Raw genomic sequence first — 22,757 nt, forward strand, 5'->3', positions numbered from 1 at the left:
CTCAGCATGCTTTACAGTATATTTGTATTATAATAATCTGTGGTTCGACTATGACTGCAGGAGGATTCAGTCTCTTTCATTATTATTGGGACTATGCCAAAGCTTACAACATTTTAATAATAGAACATGCAATTGCTGGTCTTAACAAATCATATCTTATCTGACTAAATACCAAGAAAATGATGACCATTTCAGAGGAACAAACCTGAATGACATTCCCGTACTGAATTACTGTTCCAAGCAGCTTTTTGTTTTCAGAATCATTTTGCTTTTTCTCCAAGTCAGCTGCATGCTGGAAGGCAAGAATGAGATAACAATGAATATGAAATTAGTTCATTTTCACACCCACAAACTGCAACATTGTTCATTGATAACAGTTATACACAGTGATGTGGTCAGAAGTAATCTGAATGGTTAGCTGCTCAATAAAGTAATGTAGTAAGAAAGTTGTTAGCTAAAAGCTTACGCTTCAAGAGAGTTTTAACCAAAAATTTTGGCTCACATCTCCATGGAAACGAAGGAAAGATTGCAGACTTTCATTTTATGACTGTGTGGTCAGATAGCAGACTGCTTTAAATGGTATTGTTTCTAAGCAGAAAGAGAGAAAGGAGAGTTTAGAGGGCAGAAAGGTAGGACAGTAGGAGTGAAATGTCTATAAAAGGACGTTAAGAGCAGGTTTCAAATGTTGTATATATATTTGCTGAGGTAGAATTTTAAACTGTAGTCAAGAGTGAACATTTCTACACATTCACTGTTCAGCTTGGCATTCAGTTTTGACAAAATCCACCATTTAAATTTGAAGATCAAAATCAAGACTTCTGAAATCTTGCCGGTCTCTTAACCCTGTGAGTCCCGAGGACAGGTCTGTGTGTGGTGTTAGTGTACTGGTCTGTAGTGTGACTGAACGAGGGGAACATGTTGTCACTTCACTTACATGGAGCTTGTTGAGGAGCACCGTGTCCGTGTTCCCTCCAGGCTTTGCCGCTTTCCAGAACTGCTTCTGGGCAGAGTAGCGGTTCATGGGACACAGTCTGAACAGACAGTCTGTACAGAGAAAAAGAAATTTAGAGACGAATATGCATGGAGAGATGAAGATTAGTACATAGAAGGAGAGATGGAAGAAGACAGACAGAGTGAGGAGAATTATATTGATGCACTGCTGTGAAAAAAGACAGAAAAAGTCAGGGTTAGGGTTAACCCTAACCCTAACCCATACACAACAGGCTTGACTTAATAAATGACCCCCCTCTCTCCAATGTCATGTGATGTGTTCAGAGACCTAATAACCAAACAGCATAAACACACTTTTTTCCACACACTGTTCTATGTGAACATGTTTGCTTGTGTGCCTGCCCTTTAAACAGATATATTCTCCTAAATGGAGATGAAAGGGCTTTGTCTGCCCCGGGGAGGAGTAATGAGGGACAGGAAAGCACGTTTGTGTGTGCACTCGGCCATATATACAAGTATAGTAATATGTAGTTACATCTAAGTGAAGCACACAATAACCTCTATCCGTGTGTGTGTGTGTGTGTGTGTGTGTGTGTGTGTGTGTGTGTGTGTGTGTGTGTGTGTGTGTGTGTGTGTGTGTGTGTGTGTGTGTGTGTTTTGATGATGTGGCACAGCAATAAGTCGTGGTCAGTCGTAACCGCAGCAACCATGAGACGATGCTGTCGTCAGCAAGACTCTGACTGTGCTACTCATTTTCATAGATACGGTAGAAACTAGCCAGCAGGGAAAACGATCCCTCAATTTGCATGTGGACACAGTTTTAGAATAACAGAGTTCCTCTTCTGTCCTAGAGGACTTCCTCTTCTGTATCAAGCTGCACAACGAGTGCAACTGAAGAACACAGACACCTTTACCCCTGGCTCAAAGTTTACATTTTGCTTACTCTAAACAAGAGCACATTGACTACAACAACAATTCTCCTTGCAGATATTAACTTCTGCCCATCAGCGACTCCTCCCTCTGAGTCCTGACTTTCCTCTGACTTCACCTCTCATCAGACCAAAGCTCTCTGTTCTGAGAGGGGGAAAAGAGAAGAAAAAAGAACAATCTGTCCATCCTTCCCCCATTCTCCCTCTCTCTCTCTTTCTCTCTCTGTCTGTCCTCCTGCTATAGCCGCAGTAACATGACCAAATAAGGCTAGCCAAGAGAAGGGGAGTGGGATGACAGAGGGAGAAAGAAGAGGGTGGGGACTCCCTATCTTCTCCCCTCCATATTCTGTCATCCCTCCTTCTCCTTTCTGAATTCCTCTAACCATTTCACACAACGCCCCCTCCCTCCCTGTTAATCGTCTATATCTTGCAAATCCCCCCCCCCCTCATCAGAAATGGTTTACTTTAGTCTGACCTTAAATACAGCTAGAACAACAAGAAACAGGAAGTGAAAGAGAAATGAGAAATACAGGAAGACCGTGAAAGAATGTGAAACAGAGAGCGGGCATAAAGAGGGTAAGGAAGAGAAGTAGTGGACCTATTTGCTAACCAAATGCATTTTAGTGCATCCCATATATGTTCACACAAGTAGTTGAAACTCAAAGTTACTTTACACCAGAACTGGATTAAACTAGCATGTGTAAACACTTGATGAAAAAGATCACAAACAGGTTGCATACTACATGGGCGCAAATTAAGCAGAGATTTCCCGGTTTGATTCCCGGCTGGCCGAATCCCTCTCTCTCTCTCTTCCCTCTCTCTCTCTCTCTCTCTCTCTCTCTCTCTCTCTCTCTCTCTCTCTCTCTCTCTCTCTCTCTCTCTCTCTCTCTCTCTCTCTCTCTCTCTCTCTCTCTCTCTCTCTCTCTCTCTCTCTCTCTCTCTCTCTCTCTCTCTCTCTCTCTCTCTCTCTCTCTCTCTCTCTCTCTCTCTCTCTCTCTCTCTCTCTCTCTCTCTCTCTCTCTCTCTCTACTAGCTCTTTTGAATTATAGTAAACAATGCTCAAGAGCAATCTAAAACAAAAAAAAGAAACACGTACACTAGGAGCTCTAGTCAATCAGTTGACAAGAGCTGACTCCCGTCCCTATCATTTGACTCAGCTGTTTTATCAAAGTCTAAAACACACAATCACAGCTGCAATATGAGTCCAATGTGTGACAGAAGATCCGCCTGCACTGAATGTTTGCCTTTATTCCAGTCGGCTTGGAGAGAAAACATGTCAGTTCAGTGAAACTGAAATGTGGGTGGAGAATTCCTTCTGGGATCACTGGGCAGGAGAAGTGGTGGGACTGGTCCAGAGGGCAGAAAACTCAAATGATTCATTAACATTCCTCCAACTTTACACATTCTTCTATTACCGGAACCCCCACCCAATAAACATCAGGTTAAGCACTCAAATATCTATTCGAGTTCATAAACAAAGAACATCTTTTATTGTATCTGCCCCATGTGCTCTTACAAACGCTGAGCTGAAATCATGTAACCCTGAGGGATGCATGATGAAAACTCTAAACATTACAAGTGTTGTTTGTATGTTTCCAGGGGGCAAAGCGAAAGTCACTTCCTTAAGGGAAAGTCACAAATATTTGAAAGAAAACGGCAAGCTCATTGAAAGTCTTTGAGGCCTCTAAAAGCCTCCCTGGGTTTAAAGTGTTCTTTACAGAGCTGACATCAAGTCTTTTCATTGCATAGGTCCAAAGATAAAAGGGGCACAATAATCCTGATGATGGAGCTACTGTCAGGATTTTTTAACTGGTTATGAAACTGACACAATTTGATACTGGTGCCTCTTTATGACCTATTTAAGTAAACGAGACCATCAGCGAGAAGATTTGGCCATTTCTATATAGTTATTCTTAAAGCTCGTCATTGGTTCTGGACGTTATCATGCAGGTCCAGACAGACAGACCCAGTTCAGGCTCCACTGCAGTCTCTGACCTGCAAGCGGAAGCTCTAACGGGAGTTAAGAGATCAGCACACGTCAGCAGCGTCTCTTCTTCCAGCCAGAAGCAGAGCTTTGCCTCGCAAACAGAGACACCACGCTGCTGAAGGCCCAGGTCATATTGCTGGGCCGGATATAAAGGGACGGAAGACACGCAAGAACCAGAATCAGGACTGACCTTGCTGCGGTACTTGTAACACTACTGCTTTTGTCCACAGTGACCGCCAAAATCCCCACAATATGAAAGCTGTGCATAGAGGCTTTAAAGCAAAAGTTAGAAATTTGGTGAAAAGTCAAGTAACAATATCGACTCTTTTACTGTCATGTCTGTCTGATTATTATGAAACTACAGCTAGCAGCCGGTTTGCTTGGGAAAAAAAGGCCTGGCGCTTTCTGAGGGTAAGAATAATTCACCTTCCAGCACTGGTAAAGCACACTAAATATCTCGTTTTTTATTGCATTCAAAAAAACAAAGTTGAAAAATGTCAATTAGCTTTTATGGGTGGTTATGTGCCATAGTAAGTGTGTGGCTATGGAGAGAGACACTGCTGAGTACAGAATAGCTGACTTTGACATGATAGTGTTAGATTCTGGTACTGCCTTTACGGGTTAACAGAGACCAAGCTTATTGCTTATTACATGTAGGGCAAATGAGAACATCTTATTGAGCAACACGACACACTAACAGTTTCGCTTTTTCTATGACGGTCCAACTTTTTAAATAAGGAAAGTTGCAATAGCTTATTTGTTTACAGTCCTGCATATCATCATAATGTGTGAGATAAGAGGATAAACAACAGACCCAATATTATATGTAAAGCATTTATTACATTGCAACTAAAATGTAATCATTACTTCACTGTGCAGAGTAATGTACGTCCGCAGAAATCTTCTTTGTGAGAGTTTAAGACGAGTACATAAAAGGCATGTTTTGTGCCATCACTATTGTTTAGAAGCGAATCATGGTCCAATATCTGAATTACACTAGTGTGATGTGCACATAAGCTGAGAATGGACTTTTTAGTGAAGTAGGACACATCTTGTGTCTGGTAGGTAAATGTTGAAATTACATATATTCGCAGTGATAGTGTGTCCGTTTCAATGAGAGAGGACTAGATTTGGATATACAGATGTTTTACAGTGTAATTCAAGCTTTTGGAAAAAGCATATATGACACAAATAAGAAACAAATCAATACTTATTATTAAACTTATATGTGTTAAAGCATGTTTGGATGGAGTATTAAATTTGTCTTAAGACCTTGTCTCTATGGTATTTGAGTGGTATGCATGCAATACTGCTTTGAGTGGTCTCACAAGCCTGCAAATGACTCAGAGAGATCACTACCACCAGCTCTTTCAACAAAAAGCTAATAAAATAAATCCTGCAGTCACTGACAAACTTCACCAGATTTAAGAGGATCAGGAGGAAGATGCTTGTGGCCGGGGCGACCACAAAAACTACGGCGACGATGTTGAGTCAATAGAGATGATTTGAAGAGTTTAAAAAAAGTCATAGGGCTGCATAATTCACAATGGAACAAGTTGCAGAACCATGAGATGGAAATTGAAATTTCCATCTCATGGTTCTGCAACTTGTTGTTGTCTGCTATCCTGACATATAAGCAGTGAGACAAAAATCCTGTCATGTAAATAACAAAGAAGTCATCAGTGTTCAAACACAAGCAGGGAGGCCTGCTGGTACCTCTGTAAGAGATGGGCGCTGCTCTTCCCTGCAGCAATTAGACAACATCAGTTTGGCCTTCTTCTATTCTGTGTTAAAGCAACAACTTCCTCAATGATCTTGCTTGTATAAACTACTGTTCACTCCAAGGTTCCTATCCTGTTGAAGATATTATAGAGGAAGTAACTAATCACTTAGTAGTGGATCTAAGACATAAATGGGTTTACTGACAACAGCTTCCCAAGCCAGAAATACCCTTTTCTCTCTCAATAGACAGTAAAATCAATATATGTGGTCATTAGTAGAGGAAGGGACTAAAGACAGAACAGTTCCTGGTGTTTATCTCAGATGAACCACCCAACTAGTCTGCAGTGTGTCTATGACAGCAACAGCGGTTTGGGCTGACAACAAACAGGTGGTGGCAAGGAGTAAAGGCTCCAAGGTTTGTTAGGGTTTATGTGGTTTAAATGTTTCTATGTAAGAGCAAAAGACATTTAAGAAAATTATGGAGATGATACAGTACCAGTCAAAAGTTTGGACACACCTTCTCATTCAATGGTTTTTTTGGGGGGGGGGTTTTCTACATTGTAGATTAATATTGAAGACATCCAAACTATGAAGGAACACATATGGAATTATGTGGTAAACAAACAAATGCTCAACAAACCAGAATATGTTTTATATTTTAGATTCTCCAAAGTAGTTGAATGAGAAGGTGTGTCCAAACTTTTGACTGGTACTGTATATGAAATTAATAAGTACAAAACAAACAATCCAAGAGTTGTAGACAAACTGTTGCAACGTGACAATGTGCTGAAGCTGCATATTTAGTGGGTTTTTTTCCACTTGCAGCGAGTAAAAAAAAATTCAACTTAAGATATATATAAGATAAGATAAGATAAAATAAGATAATCCTTTATTAGTCCCACAGCGGGGACATTTCCAGGATTACAGCAGCAGAGAGGACAGTGCAAACAAGAGACATGGTAAAAAAAAGATCAGACAAGTATTATAAATAAGTAAATAAGTTATAACACAGTAAAGAATATTAAATAATTAAAAAAAACTTTAAATATCCACAATAACTAAAATATTAGATAATATTATATAGACAGAACAATGGAGGAGCGCTGGGAATAATACCACAAAGACCAACCATAGATCAGAAGTCATCCAGAGCCTTGTGCCGATATTTTTACTTCTACAGATATTATGAATCTTAGCAACCAGATGCGACCAAAGCGCCTCAGCTGAAAGATACGCTGGGCTGATGTACAACAACAAACCCGATAAAAGGCTAACAATAAAGCTTATTTATATAGCACTAAAATCAGGATAAATAACGTAATTTGCAAAAAATTATAAATAAAGCAATAATACTGCATATCACGCTGTTAAGCCAATCATTATCATGGCAAAGGAAAAACCTTCAACCCGACAGCCCCAGTGTCAGGATAACAAACAAGCAGAAAATCTGCTCTTTTTCCACTTTTTCTGCCATCTTTCTGAACAAGCAAGGGATGCTTTGTTTATGCATACCTATAATGTTCACCTCCGATAAATCAAAATCAGCCCATTACCAACATTATAATACTAAATTGCATAGAGATAAGATATTGTTATTTTTCAGCTTTAAAAAAAACAAACAAGGAACTGACTGCTTTCTACATTTTTTAACAATTGCCCACTCAGAAAAGTATTTTTTAATCAATATGCGAACGGACCACAAACAAAAGAAGGGGGTGGTGATTGATGATTCAGCAAAGTACAACTAAAAGCAGATGATGTTTAAAAAACACTTCCACTTAATGAAACAACTGAAAGAGCTGCCACCATCAGAAACTTCAAATTGGACACCTGGTGTTTCAGACGTATAAAATCACAAATAATCCAAAAGAGGATTATTTTTAAACAACTAATAAAAAGTGCATTCTCTGCCTAAGATGTGCTAACTGCTGCTCGATGTACTCTGCAGTCAGAGCACTATCCCAGTGTGTGTAGGTTTGTGTGTGTGATGACATTTCAAATACTGTCCGAGTTAAAAAACAAAGCAGGGCTCCTGATGTCTCAGCGTATGCATACAGACCACACGAGTGACAGTGTGATTGTGTGGAGGGTTCTTGTGTTTACATTAGGAGGAAGTGTTATGCATACTTCAGCAATGACAGTATAAGGCCTTGCATGTGGACAAGGCTAGTCTGGCCTTGTGCCCTTATAGCGTCCACTAAAGAGGATTATCTCTACACAACTCTGTCACTCTCAAACAGCTGAGGAGGCGTCCCAAACAAGGACGAACAGATGACAGTTTGCTCTGCCAGAGGACACCCTTAGGACTCAAATTAGAAGTCTCCAAAGATGTTTGCAGAAAAAAAAATACAGATATGGAAGTACACTTAGCCAGACTGTGTTTATGGAAAAAGGAAAAACCTGTGGTCATAATGCCTGCTTTAAAAAGTTCTAACTACTTTCAGCCCTCTGCAGGTGACATGAGAGAAATAGAATTCAAACAAAATGTCCACTGCTAACTTAAGCTAGAAATATACCAGGCTGTTTCTTAAGCCAAAAAGGGCAATGTCAAAATAAGCATCGCCATTTTAATATTGCAAAATTGCTATTTAGTTTTGCACTTTCATGAAGTTTGGGAACCAGAGGATGACAAGTTTTAAAAATAATGGTCAAAACTAAAGCAGTACGGCTCAGCAGATATCCTTACTTTTAGTCCCTAATATGGTTTAGGCTCCGAACACTATATTTCCCATAATGCAACCAAAAGCATATTTTCCCTAGATCCTCCCTGCCTGTCAAAAGGACACATTTCTCAAACTCCACACCTCCACTTTGTGTCCTGTATTTCTGTTATAAATGTTGCAGTCTCCAAATCCAAGATGAGATAACACTGATGACATCATCGAGCATGATTTTGTCAAACCTGACGAAGCTCATTCAGAGCCGCAGATATTACACAACAAGTTTAACATGCCGAGTAGTACTTCTAATGATGAGTATACTGAGATTCATGTGTAAAATAAAAGGAGCTGGTTTAACATTACAGACTATATGGCTTCACTGCAACCTCTTCTCGTTGTCCTTGTCCATATGATCCTATAGTACCCATCCTCGCATCTGGTAGACACCCAAAGGCCTCTCAAAGTGACATGAAGGCCTCTTCTGGTCAAGACCAGCTGACATGGTAAAGGACTTACCAACGTGTTGTAGGGACACATGCTGTTAAAATTACAAATAAATCTCTTCAACACACAGCTTTAACCACAATTTAAACTGTATGTGTGTTATTTGTTGCACAGATATTGAAAAAATAACATGTCAATAAATAAAGGGCAGGTCCAAACTTTTCTTTTGAGTGAACTGTACCTTGTGATGAGTTTTATAAGTGAGTCGAGGAAAACCTTGTGTGGGAGGATGGGAGATTAAATGAGACAAAGTGATTAGTGAAAGCCTTCCTGCATAAGTGAGCCAATAGGCAGCTCCCTCGCTACAATCACATGTTCGCTGCTGAAAATAGTCATACAAAAGTTTCCTGTTAATTAAATCTACCAACTGTTTGGATAGTGCATGATATAAGCTCCCTCTAGTCCCATACAGTAAATACAAACATGCTGTCAAAGTACAGCTAAATGACTATGAGTTAATCTACATATTATGGTTTTAGAGCTCTTTTACAGCAGAAACTGACAAACACAATGACTAAACACATGATGCTCGCATGATGATGACAGATCTACATCATAGTTTGGATAGAAAGAAAGTTGTTGGAAAAGAATAGCCACTGCTGGTATGATTTTGACACCTATTCCCACCTCTTGGTCCAGGTCTATGGAATACACTTGACAGTTGACAGAAATACACCATCAACATAGACTGAGAGCAGAAGACTCATCCTTCTTGTTGCTGCAGGAGGTGGAGGTTTCTGTCTGCAGCTGGTGTTTATCGTGGTGACAGTAATTGTCTCTAGGAGGTGATGGCCTGTTCTGGGACACCAGACAGCCACTGAAGAGCTGAGCGATGTGGGCACTGCTCAGATCAGAGCTTTCAACTTTCTAAATACGGTGCAATCTTTATACTCTAGAGACAGCAGATAGCATCCTAAATGCAAAGAGTGAGGATGAGTGTGTGGAATGCTCTCTCCAACTAGCTTCAAAGAGAAACTGATACAACACTCTTAAGTCAAGTTACTTGACATCGCAAAGTCTAATGGATTTAACAGATCTACAGCCAATAAAGACACTTCTTATTTTTGTCATACATACTTTCTTTATCCATTTACCATTATTTACCCACCAAAAGTCCAACAATGTTGCATTTCCGGATAAGAATATTCAGCAGTGACAAGGAAGAAAATGCTGATTTTATATTTTGTACCATAACATATACTACACAAGCCTTCCATACCCTCGCATTCTCTGTTCAATGTCGGGCCAGGCCTCTCCACAGAGATATAAACCTCCAGCTGGAGAACTGAGGGTCATGAGTTCCACTTCCTGTATGGGAGCTAATAATAGCGGGTTCACCCAAAGAGGCATCTCAAGGCTTTTGTTTAAAAAAAAAAAAAAAAAAAAAAAAAAAAAAAAGCAGCTTTTCAAGCGGGCTGTTTCCAACAAATCAGCATCAGAGCTGATTCTCCATCTGCCTCTACCTCTACATGCGAAGTGTGCCGACAGCTATAAAGACATGTGCGTGGATGCATAAGCATGCACGCACATGTCCAGTGGGCAGATATATTGTGGCTGTCGCCAAAGAAACACAGCATAACACATTCAGCAGCGTCTCTCTCACAGAGCCAGCAGTATAAACAGACAGCAGTTAGTGTGATGATGTCAGGCCTCGGGAGGATGAAGGGAGTCGTCTGTGTTTCTTACCTCTGAACTTCTTTGGAGGGTTGTTGAGGTCTCCCGCGTCGGGTTGGACGACACAGCGGTCATCCACCAAGCTATAGATATAAACACATAAAAACGTTAATATCAATCTGAGTTCTGTGTTTCAAATACTTCTGCATTTTATTTAAAATATTGATAATATTTATGTATAAATAGTTTAAGTAAATTATCTATATATTGTCACTGATGTCACAGGTTTTCATAATACAGTAGAATTGCAAGTTGTGATGTTTCTGTTATTTACTCCTGAACTGAAACAATTAGTCGACATAAGAACATCAACTGCAAAAAAACTGCAAGAAATGTAATAATCTTAATTTGTTTATTTGTCATTTTCTTTGACAAGAATGCTAAAGATTTGGTGGTTCCAGGATCTCAAATGTCTTCATTTTTGTTTAATGATAGTAAAATGCAATTTAAAGAGATCACTTTGGCTTTGACTCTGGAAAACTGTGATTTGTGAAAGACCAAACAATGAGTCAAGAAAGTAATATTCAGAAAAACTAAATATTAATATATAACAATGATGTAGTTAGTTGTACCCTAAGTTACTCCTGAATTATTCTTGATAATAATTCAATGTCAAAAATGTGATTTAACTAACAACGATATAACACAAAAAAATACGTTTAAGAAAGGTGTGAGCTCAATATTCAAAAAGCTTCAAGTATTACTAAAACTACTAGATTGATCAATGATTTGAAGATCAAATGAACCAATCAATAAGACGACATTTTCATCAATTAAGCACCATCGAAAACATTTATGGAGATGTATTGAGATTGTTATTTTACTTATATATATGTAAAATAACAATCAGGTATATGAGCTACTGTATGTGGCCGCCTGTCTATAATCCCTGTGAGTTTGTGTGTAAACTGGTTTCATTGTGATAAACATTCAGGAGTAGCGACCAAAACAAAGTATCCCAACAAAAGCCTCTGCATGTTTAAAACTTGACTCCAGTTTTTCATATTTTTACTGTGACATCTTGCATAGCTGCAGAATAAATACTCCATTGCGGCTCCACACAATAATGAAATCATTCTGGATTAGATGACCTGTGGGCAGCAGGGAATTTATGGTGACAAATTTGACTTTTACTGTCTTAGAATAACACTTGGCTGGACACAGGCCAAATCCCACATCCATTTCAGGCCTTTTCCCGGGGAATGTCTGCAGTTGTCCAAACAGACCTGTCTACTGCTCCAGTCTATACACCTCATATCCGGGAGTGTTCAGAAGAAATCTTCAGTATGTGTGTGCGGTCAACTGCATTTGCAGACTATGTGCATAATTTGCTAATCCAGCTAGTAAGTAACACCAGTTACACGTATCAAACAGGTCCTGTTGCAGGCTCACTGTACAAAACAGGATTTTAAAACCTTTAATTTGCTCACAGACACCTCTCTTCAGTTATAAAACAGGAGCTGGAAAAGTTGCTCAAAGGGAGAAGTTAAAATGCTAAAAGAGCTTTTTTTCTTCTCAATATGATTTCTTCTTCTAAGGGCAGATGATATAAGGAATGCTGCTGAGTTGGTGGTTGTGCGTGGAGAAGATGGCTCCTGTCCAAATCTGTCATGACAGTTTTGTAGATATGTGCGCTTGTGTGTGTGAGTGTGCGTACGTGGGAAGCACAGGAACTCGAGAAAGTGTCTTTGCGGTAGGTCATTCCATAATTCATGGGCAGAGGGGGGTCATAGACACTGAGCTGAGTCCTGATAGCATTAGAGATGCTAGACACAATATCCAGCACCTTCGTATAAAAATATTGTAGTTTCTACCAGCAATATATTAATGCAAAAATTCACTTATTGCCGTGTTTACATTCACAACAGAAGAGGAAAGGTTGAGTGTGAGTCTTTATGCAATATCTTTAGACCAATATATCAATGCTCTAGGCCATTCTGCAATCCCTACAGATGGAGATTGTGATCAATATGCATCTTACTTGTAAAAATTCAGAACTGCTTTTATTGTGTTCCTAATATAAAAGGTAGAACTAATGCACAAAAACAACAACAATGCTGCGACTGTGTGGGTGATCGAGTGGCTTGTAAAAAGAGGTTTACCATTAGCGTTGAGCATTGTACACAGCACCACTCGTTTTTTTCCCCTCCAACTCTGCCCTCCACACCCACTCCTGCCACACTCTCACAAACACACACACACACACACTTTATAATTAACTGGGCATTTACCGCCCCTGTGTTTCCTTTTCTCCCCCACACTATCGGTGGCGGGGTCAGCCATGGCCAAAGCACTACTTCTAAAGGCCTCCCACTGTTTCCACAGCTTTCTTCTGTGGGATGAAATGCAAACTTACATCCATTTTTTTCTCTCCTTAGCTACTTAATCCCAACGTGGTGGGAAGTGGTGCCTGTAATACATGCAAACGTTTATCATGGATCACACTTTCTAATCCAATGGAAATGCGGTTCCTGATGGCATCAAAATTAGGTTCTCATTAAATCAAACTTTCTAAAAGAGTTGCTACTCCTGGCGTAACTTCCTTTCTTCCAAAAATTGCTCAGCTTGGAGTAAAAAACAGAGAAAAGTGGGAAGCGGGCCCACACACATAATGTTCGGCCAGCGAGAATGGACGTACCCCAGAGTGCTGATGAAGCCATTGGTGGATCCTTCTGCATACAGGGAGCAGATGTCCCCGATGTGTAGGAAGCTGGACATCTTGTCCGACATGTTGATGACACACACAGAGAACAACTACAGCAGAGGAAAGGAGTAAAAATTAGTCATATAGTCCAAATGTCAGACATGCTCGAATCACAAAAGTCTAAGAAGCACGAGAAGCATCCTTGTTTTGAATTCAGTAAAGATATTATCTGTAATGTTTGTGAGAATGATCTACAACTACATTTATTCAGCTTCAGATATCCAACACCATTGGAGGATTCTCATAATTACTGTGCATGCACTTGTGACTACTATTGGTTTGCATTTGCAGATATGAATATCCACACACAAATCCACGACGCTACTGAGTTACCAGTGAGGTGGCAGTGCAATTTTAAAAAGAAAGGGTCCCCTGAGAGGTTGGATTACACTGATACCACTCTCTTCCGGCAAGGATTTCCATAGAAACTGCAGGGAAATGATCTGATGCCACTGTTACCTGTTTGTGTTGTGGCTAAGGGGCAGTTAATGATTAGGAGCTGCAGCTACCAGGAAGGTTTGTGCACCTGCAACATGTGGGCACTTCAGGTCCACCACACTGAAGTGATCTGCTTGTTTTAGAGGTACTGCCTCTCACTGAAGTATATCAATCATTAAAAACAGATATATATTGTCTGACATCCATCTGTTGCATGCCTAAAATAATGGCATAAATCACAGAATGTTCAACTAACAGGCCTTTTAATCTGACCAATAAAACGTCCAATGGCAGGCTGTAAATCACACTGTCTCAGTTTAACGGAATGATCATCGGACTCGTTTCCTTGAATATGTTGTGGGTCCTGTTGTGTAAACGAGCTAGTGGTGTGCTGTGAGCATTGTTTTCACCATGTAAGGAGAGAAAACTACATGTTTGTTTCTCCGCGACGAGAGGAGACAGAGAAAGAGACAGAGACAGAAAGAGAAGAGACAGAAAGAGAAAGAGACAGAAAGAGAAAGAGACAGAGAAAAGAGAAAGAGACAGAGACAGAAAGAGAGGATGCAAACTGTAAACTTTACCTCGGTCGTGGTGAAACGCTCGGTGTTCAGCTTTCTCTGGACCGGCTAGAGCAACATGACTGTGGCAGAGATCCAGCCGTCAGTGACTGTGATGATGATAATAATGATAATAATAATGATAATAATGATAATAATAATAATAATAATCCAGTGACTTTGATGTCAACTCTTCCACCTCTCCGCGCTGTGTTCACTGAGGCAGGCAGCACACTGGCTCTGCTGAGCTGCCTGGCTCTCTGCCTCTTATTCTGCCTCTTCTTCTTCTTCTCCTTCTTCTCCTTCTTCTTCTTCTTCTTCTTCTTCTTCTTCTTCTTCTTCTTCTTCTTCTTCTTCTCCTCCTCTCCCGGCCGTGGTGTTGGTATCTGTGGAGTGATGTCCATGTGGTCGCATCCCACCAGCAGGGGAACCTCGGTCACTCCCTCCACCAGGAAAAAGTCACCTTATTAGATAAAAACGTTCAGAACAGAACCGCTGGTTTGGTTTCGTTTGAACAATTACTTGAATGTTATTTTTGAGTAAGTTATTTTATTCACATGAAAACAGACATCTGCTTTATTTATAATTAATACTTTTAACAGCATATTTAAATAGAAATTCACAAAGAAAAGCTCCACTTCGGGCAGGAAAGCGTTAACCCCCAGCTGATAGACCACGTGACTTTGCGGAAGTGAGAGTTATCAACAAGAAGCAGAACTTGATGCTAGCATGGTGTCCTGGGTTAGGGTTAGCATGGTGTCCTGGGTTAGGGTTAGCATGGTGTCCTGCTCTGCGTTGCTTCTCGTCCTCACCTGTGTGAACAGGGTGTTGTGTGATCAGGGCTCATGCGGGGCTCAGTCACAGCCCGCAGCCCGGCAGAGAGCAGCGGGCTGCGGCTGCGACAGGCTGAAGGAGCACCGCTCCTCTGGAGGAAAGCACCGCTCCTCTGGAGGAAAGCACCGCTCCTCTGGAGCCTCTGAAGAGAGCCGCTCCTCTGGAGCCTCTGGAGAGAGCCGCTCCTCTGGAGGAAAGCCTCCTCTGGAGCCTCTGGAGAAAGCACCGGGAGCACCGCCCTCTGAAGCACCGCTCCTCTGGAGCCTCTGAAGAGAGCCGCTCCTCTGGAGCCTCTGGAGAAAGCCGCTCCTCTGGAGCCTCTGGAGGAAAGCACCGCTTCTCCTGAAAACAAATACTCCAGAGGCGAGAATGAAAGGTCTCCTGAGGCTCGGGGACAGGAACATAGAAGACAGAGTGAGGTAATCCATCCTTTACTTTGTGGGAAAGGGTTAGGGTTATCACACAGCAGATATGCAACAAACCCTTCTGTGACTTTTGTTCTCAATTGACCAGAAGAGAATCCTGAAATGTGATTCAATATCATTTAAACCTCAACTAAAAGATAAGGGACATAAATGGAGAATGACACCCTTTCAGCAACATGGCCATCACAATATATGTCTGAATATTAACGATATATATATATATATATCACTATATAGCACGTTTTCTGCTAATCCAATAGTCTATATGAAATAACCACACGGTAGAACATGTTTTTGTGCACTCCTGTGGGAATTTAATACATTACAAATGAAAAGTACTGAGTATTTATGTGTTTTATTTCTATATTAAGAACTTGTGTCCAAAATGAACATACACAGTGGCAAGTTAAATTAATAAAAACAAAATATTACTAGCTCTACACTGATATGTTTACATGCATGTACACAAATACAGTAGAAGTATAGTAATCAGATTGATTTAACGACACTGGGGTATTCCTATAAACAGAATTCTTATTTAATCAGATTTTCTGAGAAACTTGTGTTGTAAGTGCTTGTTACTATCAATTTAGACCACGCAACTGTGTACTACAATATCTTGATATATGACCTCATGACAATATGATTCTGCTGAAATACAAAATGATCTTATTGAGGGCACTTCAGCGGGCAGATTTAGTATCACTTGCCCCGCTGAAGTGCCCTTAAACAAATACACTGAAACTGTTGAACAACTGCAAATCAGTTGTTCAACTTTTCTCAACACAACTCATTCTCAGCTACCATGAATACGAGTAGCCCTCTGTTCATCCTTCTTATTCCCAAATACGCCACTGGGAGACACAGAGAACATCAGTAATAGCTGCAGGCATATTTCACACTAAATACCTCACATGGATAGCAAAAGTTACAGTTTCTAATCTGTGAACTTTTCTTTCAAGGCTATCATGGTCGTTATATTTCCTTGTTCCCTACAGATTTCTCTCAGCATGAACTGAAGGAGGGACAATGTACTTTATGCTACAGTGGCCTTCATAAGCCCCGTCAATTAGATAGTTTTTTTTTGGCTTTGGTTAGAGAAGGTTAAGGTCATAGTCTGGTTCTGGTAAACCTTCGTCACACAGGCAGGAATGACACGACGCCCACTCTGTTGCAACACATTTCATTTCTGTTGGAAATAAGAAAATTCAGTTGAAGACATAAGTGCTCTTTGTCGCATGCACACTTAAACAAACACACTGACAATGTCTTGTTCTCTACTACTGTCAGCTTCTCTACACTTACTAATTTATTCCTTTATGCCATAATCAAGTATACTTAATAATAATGAACACTTTAATACAATGGTCAACTCGTACATGATGACAATAACACACATTACTATACTTGTATTTTCCTTTGCCAGTGTACCTACAGTATGTGTCTATGAAGTCTTATTTAGAAATACCTTTAACTGATGTTGTTTTAAAGGATTGCATAGGAATGGCAGAGGCTGTAATATTAGTATACTAGCAGCAATTAGCATTAACATAGCGATGCATTAAGCTGGATATTCGTTTTCTAACCCGCTTGACACACGCACACAATGAAACTCTCTTAATTTGGTTAACTTAACAAATCTCTAAAACATATGACTGTTCATTTATTACACTTACTTTCGCTCACACAGAAAAAGTGACTCAAGTACCACATACTCATCTTCTTCTACTCTGTTAGCTACTGATGCACGACTGTAAATGGTAATGGTAAATGGACTGTACTTGTATAGCGCTTTTCTAGTCTTCCGATCACTCAAAGCGCTTTTACATTACTAATAATTCACCCATTCACACCGATGACCATGCAAAGTGCCACCTGCCCATCAGGATATATCTACTCATTCACACCCATTCATACACCGATGGCACAGCCTTCAGGAGCAACTCGGGGTTAAGTGTCTTGCCCAAGGACACATCGGCATGGACTGCCGGAGCCAGGGATTGAACCGCCGATCCTCTGATTGGAAGACGACCCTGCTCTCTACTGAGCCACAGTCGCCTGTGACGCATAAAGCGAGAGCGCCATCTACTGAAAAAGCTTTTTTAGCAGGAATATCCGATATCAGCTATGTAAACAAATTGACTTAATAATGTCAACAATGTAATAATATCCTTTCCTAGGTTTTTTATTTTATTTAATACATTGACTTATTATATTTTATTTATTGATGTGTTGGACTTTCATATTGCTCTTGATATGATTGCAAATATATATCTTTGCATCTGGAATAGAATAAGTTTCCAGGCTTTTTAAAGTTGTCACCTTCTTCAAACTTAAGAGACTCATAGAACCACTTTTATGCTCTAGAAAATCTAAAAGAAAAAGTTTATTTCTTCCATACAGATGGTGCTGATTTCTGGAGGACAGTTCCTGATGGGGACGGACAATCCAGGCATCCCTGCAGATGGGGAGGGACCTCAGAGGCTGGTCCATGTTGACTCCTTTTACATGGACATCCAGGAAGTCACTAACCAACAGTTCCAGAGCTTTGTCAATGCCACAGGATACTTTACAGAGGTATGTATCTGAAGATTAATCCACAAGCTGTATTTTTGAAATCATTAGAAATTAATTTAAGCAATCAAACCAATAAGTATTAAAAGCAAATCTGTGGCAGTGGTTATTTGAGTGTCACAAGGTAAATAGTAATCAATGCTTAAAATGTTTTTGACCTCATGCTTTCAGGCAGAGAAATTTGGAGACTCATTTGTATTCGAGGGGATTTTAAGCGAGAGTGTGAAAAACCAAATCACCCAAGCTGTAAGTATAATATTCAACTGCAGCCATGGTAGTACAATTCTCTTTTTTACACCACACCAGTATAAAGCATTATTAGTAACATGATTATTGATGTCAGTCTTTTGGAGCCCTGTAGAAACGCTTCAGACATGTGTACACCTTGATAGTTTTTCTTTATCAAGACAAACCCACACACCTATTTACACATCCTTGGGTGTTTGTGTAATGTGTAAGAAAATGCAATGTCTCCCACCATGATGTATTTGAACATCTTTAGAGTAATATTTGTGTAATAAGCTTTATCTGAAAAACCTGCTGGCTTGCAGTCGCACATATTTTCGTCTTTATATAGACACAGAGACAACACTTCTGTTGTTTAAGAGTCTTGAGAATGTGCACAGATTGGTTGTCAGAGACTTGAGGACAACAGGCCTCCCACAGACGAAAGCCAGACATCAGGGAACTTGCTGCTTCATCTCAGCTGTCATGTGCAGCCTGATCATGTGGCTGAGAAGGCGATGTGTACCCATTAGTGCGGCAATACTGAAAATCATTAGTATAATTGCAATTCTTTATGCCAAAAACAATTCTAGATGAACACTTAAGTATGTGTGTAAGAGAGAAAATGGAATGAAGAGTATGAAAGAAATATAATATCAGTCAGTAACTATTGTTTATATCACTTTGTGTTTAGGTGGCTGCTGCCCCCTGGTGGCTTCCAGTCAAAGGGGCCAACTGGAGACACCCTGATGGTCCAGACTCCAACATCACAGACCGGTAGGAAGACACTACATATATGAGAAACCCCCAAATACCCAATTTAACCTATTTTTTTTTTTTTAATTAATTGTCCCCTTGTTAGATATTGTTTAAAACCTCATTATAAATAATACTTAAATATAGAATCTATAATAATGGTATTCTACACACATTAAAACTCTGAACACTTACAAATCCTATATTGACAATGAAGGCACAAAATATAAAGCATACTGACATATTAATTGTCGCACTTAACCTCCTATACATCCAACAAGACAACCTTTTTCCAACATACTGTATATCTATCAAACTGAAAAACTACAAAATAAAACAAACGAATATACAACTTAAGCTGCTGATTTCCTGATTGTCTCCTAATATGCTCGTACACAAGCTGTCCGATGAAATTGAGGGGGCCTCTGTGCCTGAACTCTATGTGGACTGCAAGCCTTCTCATTACCCCCCACTGCAACTTTTGAAACATTTGTCTGTGAAAAACTGGGAATTTGGCACTGAAAGGACATTTTTGACAAAATGTACTTGATAAGTCTAATTCAGACTGCTGTAGACAAAAGGCATATTTACACAGAACAAGGACTGTAGTTTTTGTTTATCTTTAATTTCATTTTGCCAGTTCTTTATTTTTGGTAAAACAAACTGATAAACAAAATACAAGCTCAGTCATTAACTTTAAACCTGTTTTGTGTAGGCTGGACCATCCTGTTCTACATGTGTCCTGGGCGGATGCAGTAGCCTACTGCTACTGGGCCAACGGGAGACTTCCTACAGAGGCAGAATGGGAGTACGCCTGCAGGGCCGGCCTTAAAGACAGGTACGATATTTTCTTATTATGTGACTGTAAAATACACCAATGTCTTTGCGCATGTGCTGTGGTTTTCCATACAGTTTGTCACATGTCAGTTTCCTGAAATTCTGCCCCTGTATGTAGACTTTACCCCTGGGGAAACAAGTTGAACCCTAAAGGACAACACTACGCCAACCTCTGGCAGGGAGATTTCCCCAACCATAACTCTGCAGAAGATGGATTCATCAAAACGTCACCGGTAAGAAAATGAAAGATGGAGAGATGCCGTAGTTATGGGTGTGTTAAAGGTGCATCATAATTCAGGTTAGGGAGGATTTGGGTGACGGTGCTCATGAGTCATTGCCACAAAACTGGAAACAGGTTCATAATTGAGCCACTGTCCATAGAATCTGCAGGAAATTAAAGGTGCTGGAGATAAGGGCTCATTTCAGAAGCTGATCATATATAATATTAAACCAATCTATTTCTCTACAGGGGGAGCTTTAAAGTCCTGCTTCAGAGGTTTATCAATCATGAATATATGCACTCTGATTCTTTAATATTATGAGCTGCTTAAGTAAAGTGCATCTTTCTGATCGCACTTTCTGAAAATACAGGGATATTTATACCTCACTGATTATAATAACACAAATGTCACATGCTTGTTTGTGTTACTATCTCATTTAAACAGCTTTGCATTTTGGGAAATAGAAGAAACAATGGGGAAAAAACAGATGGGACTACCTGAAAGTCCAGAATGATCTAAATGATCTGTATTTGTTAGTAAGTTCTTGGAAAGTTCCCATCAGAGTCACATTCTTATTCTCAAAAACACTAATACAGGTGAAGTCATTTCCGTCCAACACTTTTGGACTGTATGACATGGCCGGGAATGCATGGGAATGGACCTCAGACTGGTGGACTGTCCATCACACCACAGACGAGCAACACAACCCAGTAAGAACACAATGCCTCTCAAGCTTTTGAGTTGTCCAGATTTAGTTTTTGCCCCGATATCTGACCATTTCTCTGTCTTTCAGACGGGTCCTCCATCAGGCACCGACAAGGTTAAGAAGGGAGGCTCTTACATGTGCCACAAGGTAAAAGAAACAATCACTATTGTGCTCTATAAATAAATAAAAAATCAAGATCAACAACTTGATCATCAAACATGAAATTAAAAAAATGTCTACTTACATATTTTAACTGTTAAAATAGCTCACTGGGTGGTTAGATTGTATAGGCAATGAGGTATTTTGTGAAGTGAGAAGATCAGTGAAAAGAAAATAGTTTAAGCTAGTTGTGCAAACCTGTTTCAGTATTGCATCCAGTCAACAATGGCTTTGACATCAGCATTTCCAAAGGGAGAATTGGCACTCTATTACTCTCCAATTGTTTGATTACAAAGGGAAAAGGACGCCGCTCTCTTTTCTCCCTGGAATGTAAATTCATTTCTGTACTAGTGAGTACGCTCTGTTTATTCTGGATTTAATAAACTTGAAGGAGTAAAAATGTAGAGGCCAAAAAAACTCATATTAATGCATACGGTACATTTACTTTATCTCCAACAAAATTTGAGCCACCTACTGGTTACCACTCCAGTTTGCTTACCACAAGCATTGGTTGCCATGGGAATGTGACTAATTGCATGCAAAAGAGGTCCTAGGCACAAATGTCTAGTTTGTTTTAATATGAATAAACCATGTGAGGGAGGGGAGGACAACAGTCTGGCAGGCTTAATGAATACAAACAGTTGTAGGAGCGGGATGATCAAAGAAGAAATCAGAAATAAAGCGGTGGCTGAACTAAAATGGTCGCTGTGTGATTGTTTTCATTTTGTTTTTTTAAGTATACTGTAACAAAGCAGTTTCCATTGCTGAGAAAATGAATTTCACAGTAAAATTCCCTGTTTTCTTTCCCCCTCCTTCAGTCTTATTGTTACAGATACCGATGTGCAGCCCGTAGCCAGAACACTCCGGACAGCGCAGCCTCTAATCTTGGTTTCCGCTGTGTCTCTCAGGAACAACAGTGACCTGAACAGGTCGTCTTAAACACAGGTTTCCAGTTGCTCTGACACCGGTTTTGGTTGTGCAGTAAACCAAGGACAGAATTTTAATATGTGCCATCTAATGGACGTTGAGTTGAGAATGTGTTCCATTCCAGCAGAAATGTAAAATTGTATACCTTTTTTTCATAAGAAATAAATAGAAAAGGCAGTTTTTCCTACAGCTCTGTTCTCTTTAAGCTTCTGAGAACAGGTGGAGAGAGCACTGAATAACTCAGCATCTTGTAAATGCAAAAGAAAAATCTTTGCAAGCAGTTGCACAATTTGTCATTATCAACAAAACGGCTGGCTGAGATACAGACTTAAAGTCTATGTAAATTTTACAGCCAATGTAAAATGACACTGTGAATTTGCTGTAAGATAATTGTAAAGTATTGTAATTTTTGCAATCACTGATAAATCTGTGACAAATGGGATCCTAACCAATCCCATTCTGGGTTTTTTTATATGTGTATTTGTGTGTTCTAATTTGTTAAGTTAATGTTTTCCTGAGTTTTCTTTCATTCAAGATTTTTGTTTTACGTTTTGTTTAATGTCCGTGGCCTTAACATGACTCCAGTTCTTAATTAGCCTTAATAAAAAGCTTTTTTGGCTTAATATGACTCAAATTTTACACAGGATTTGTGTGGCAACCTTTAGGTTTAGCTTATTGATTCTCAACCTCAAAGTGCTACTTTGCTATTCATCTGTGTTTTTATCATTACTGACTGTTAATTATGTAGTTAAAGTGTAGCATCCACCAGAGGGCAGCACAGGCTCTAACATCTATATATCTGTCTATTTCTCTCAAAAGTGTAAGTACAGTATTGTTTCTTTCTTATGCATATTGAGAAGTTAAGCTGACAGAGTATAAACTCTGTCAGTAAGGATAGTTCAGCGCAGTGAGCAATGTGATGTTGTAAAGCTGATTCAGACAGTTTTGGAGTGAGATGAGTTTAAGT

The 22,757-nt window shown here is 39.8% G+C and overlaps 2 protein-coding genes across 2 annotated transcripts in view; one reads left to right on the plus strand and one right to left on the minus strand.

The window, feature by feature from the left end:
- Positions 1-15,032, minus strand: part of LOC129105846 (inositol 1,4,5-trisphosphate receptor type 1-like) — a 65,220-nt gene extending 50,188 nt beyond the window's left edge. The window contains exons 1-5 of the mRNA XM_054617056.1: positions 14,151-15,032; positions 13,066-13,181; positions 10,440-10,510; positions 935-1,044; positions 206-292 (exon numbers count right to left, since the gene is read on the minus strand). Of these exons, the coding sequence (XP_054473031.1) occupies positions 206-292; positions 935-1,044; positions 10,440-10,510; positions 13,066-13,157 (360 nt within the window). The 5' untranslated portion in view covers positions 13,158-13,181; positions 14,151-15,032. The remainder of the gene's footprint in view (positions 1-205; positions 293-934; positions 1,045-10,439; positions 10,511-13,065; positions 13,182-14,150) is intronic.
- Positions 15,033-15,217: 185 nt separating this feature from the next.
- sumf1 (sulfatase modifying factor 1) lies at positions 15,218-22,431 on the plus strand. The gene is made up of 9 exons (XM_054617055.1): positions 15,218-15,379; positions 17,789-17,962; positions 18,131-18,205; positions 18,879-18,961; positions 19,656-19,778; positions 19,896-20,010; positions 20,595-20,708; positions 20,792-20,851; positions 21,682-22,431. The coding sequence occupies exons 2-9, from the start codon at positions 17,789-17,791 to the stop codon at positions 21,781-21,783; spliced, it is 846 nt and encodes a 281-aa protein (XP_054473030.1). The 5' UTR covers positions 15,218-15,379; the 3' UTR covers positions 21,784-22,431.
- Positions 22,432-22,757: the final 326 nt, after the last annotated feature.

The sequence above is a fragment of the Anoplopoma fimbria genome, chromosome 17, assembly GCF_027596085.1.
Source record: "Anoplopoma fimbria isolate UVic2021 breed Golden Eagle Sablefish chromosome 17, Afim_UVic_2022, whole genome shotgun sequence".
Taxonomy (NCBI): domain Eukaryota; kingdom Metazoa; phylum Chordata; class Actinopteri; order Perciformes; family Anoplopomatidae; genus Anoplopoma; species Anoplopoma fimbria.

What these genes read in the sequence shown, in the direction of transcription:
- sumf1 (XM_054617055.1), top strand. Translation starts at nt 17,789, where the DNA reads ATGGTGCTGATTTCTGGAGGACAGTTCCTGATGGGGACGGACAATCCA. An exon ending in GACTCCAACATCACAGACCG is followed by an intron (nt 18,962 to 19,655) that starts GTAGGAAGACAC and finishes TGTTTTGTGTAG; the next exon opens with GCTGGACCATCCTGTTCTAC. An exon ending in CAGACGAGCAACACAACCCA is followed by an intron (nt 20,709 to 20,791) that starts GTAAGAACACAA and finishes TCTGTCTTTCAG; the next exon opens with ACGGGTCCTCCATCAGGCAC.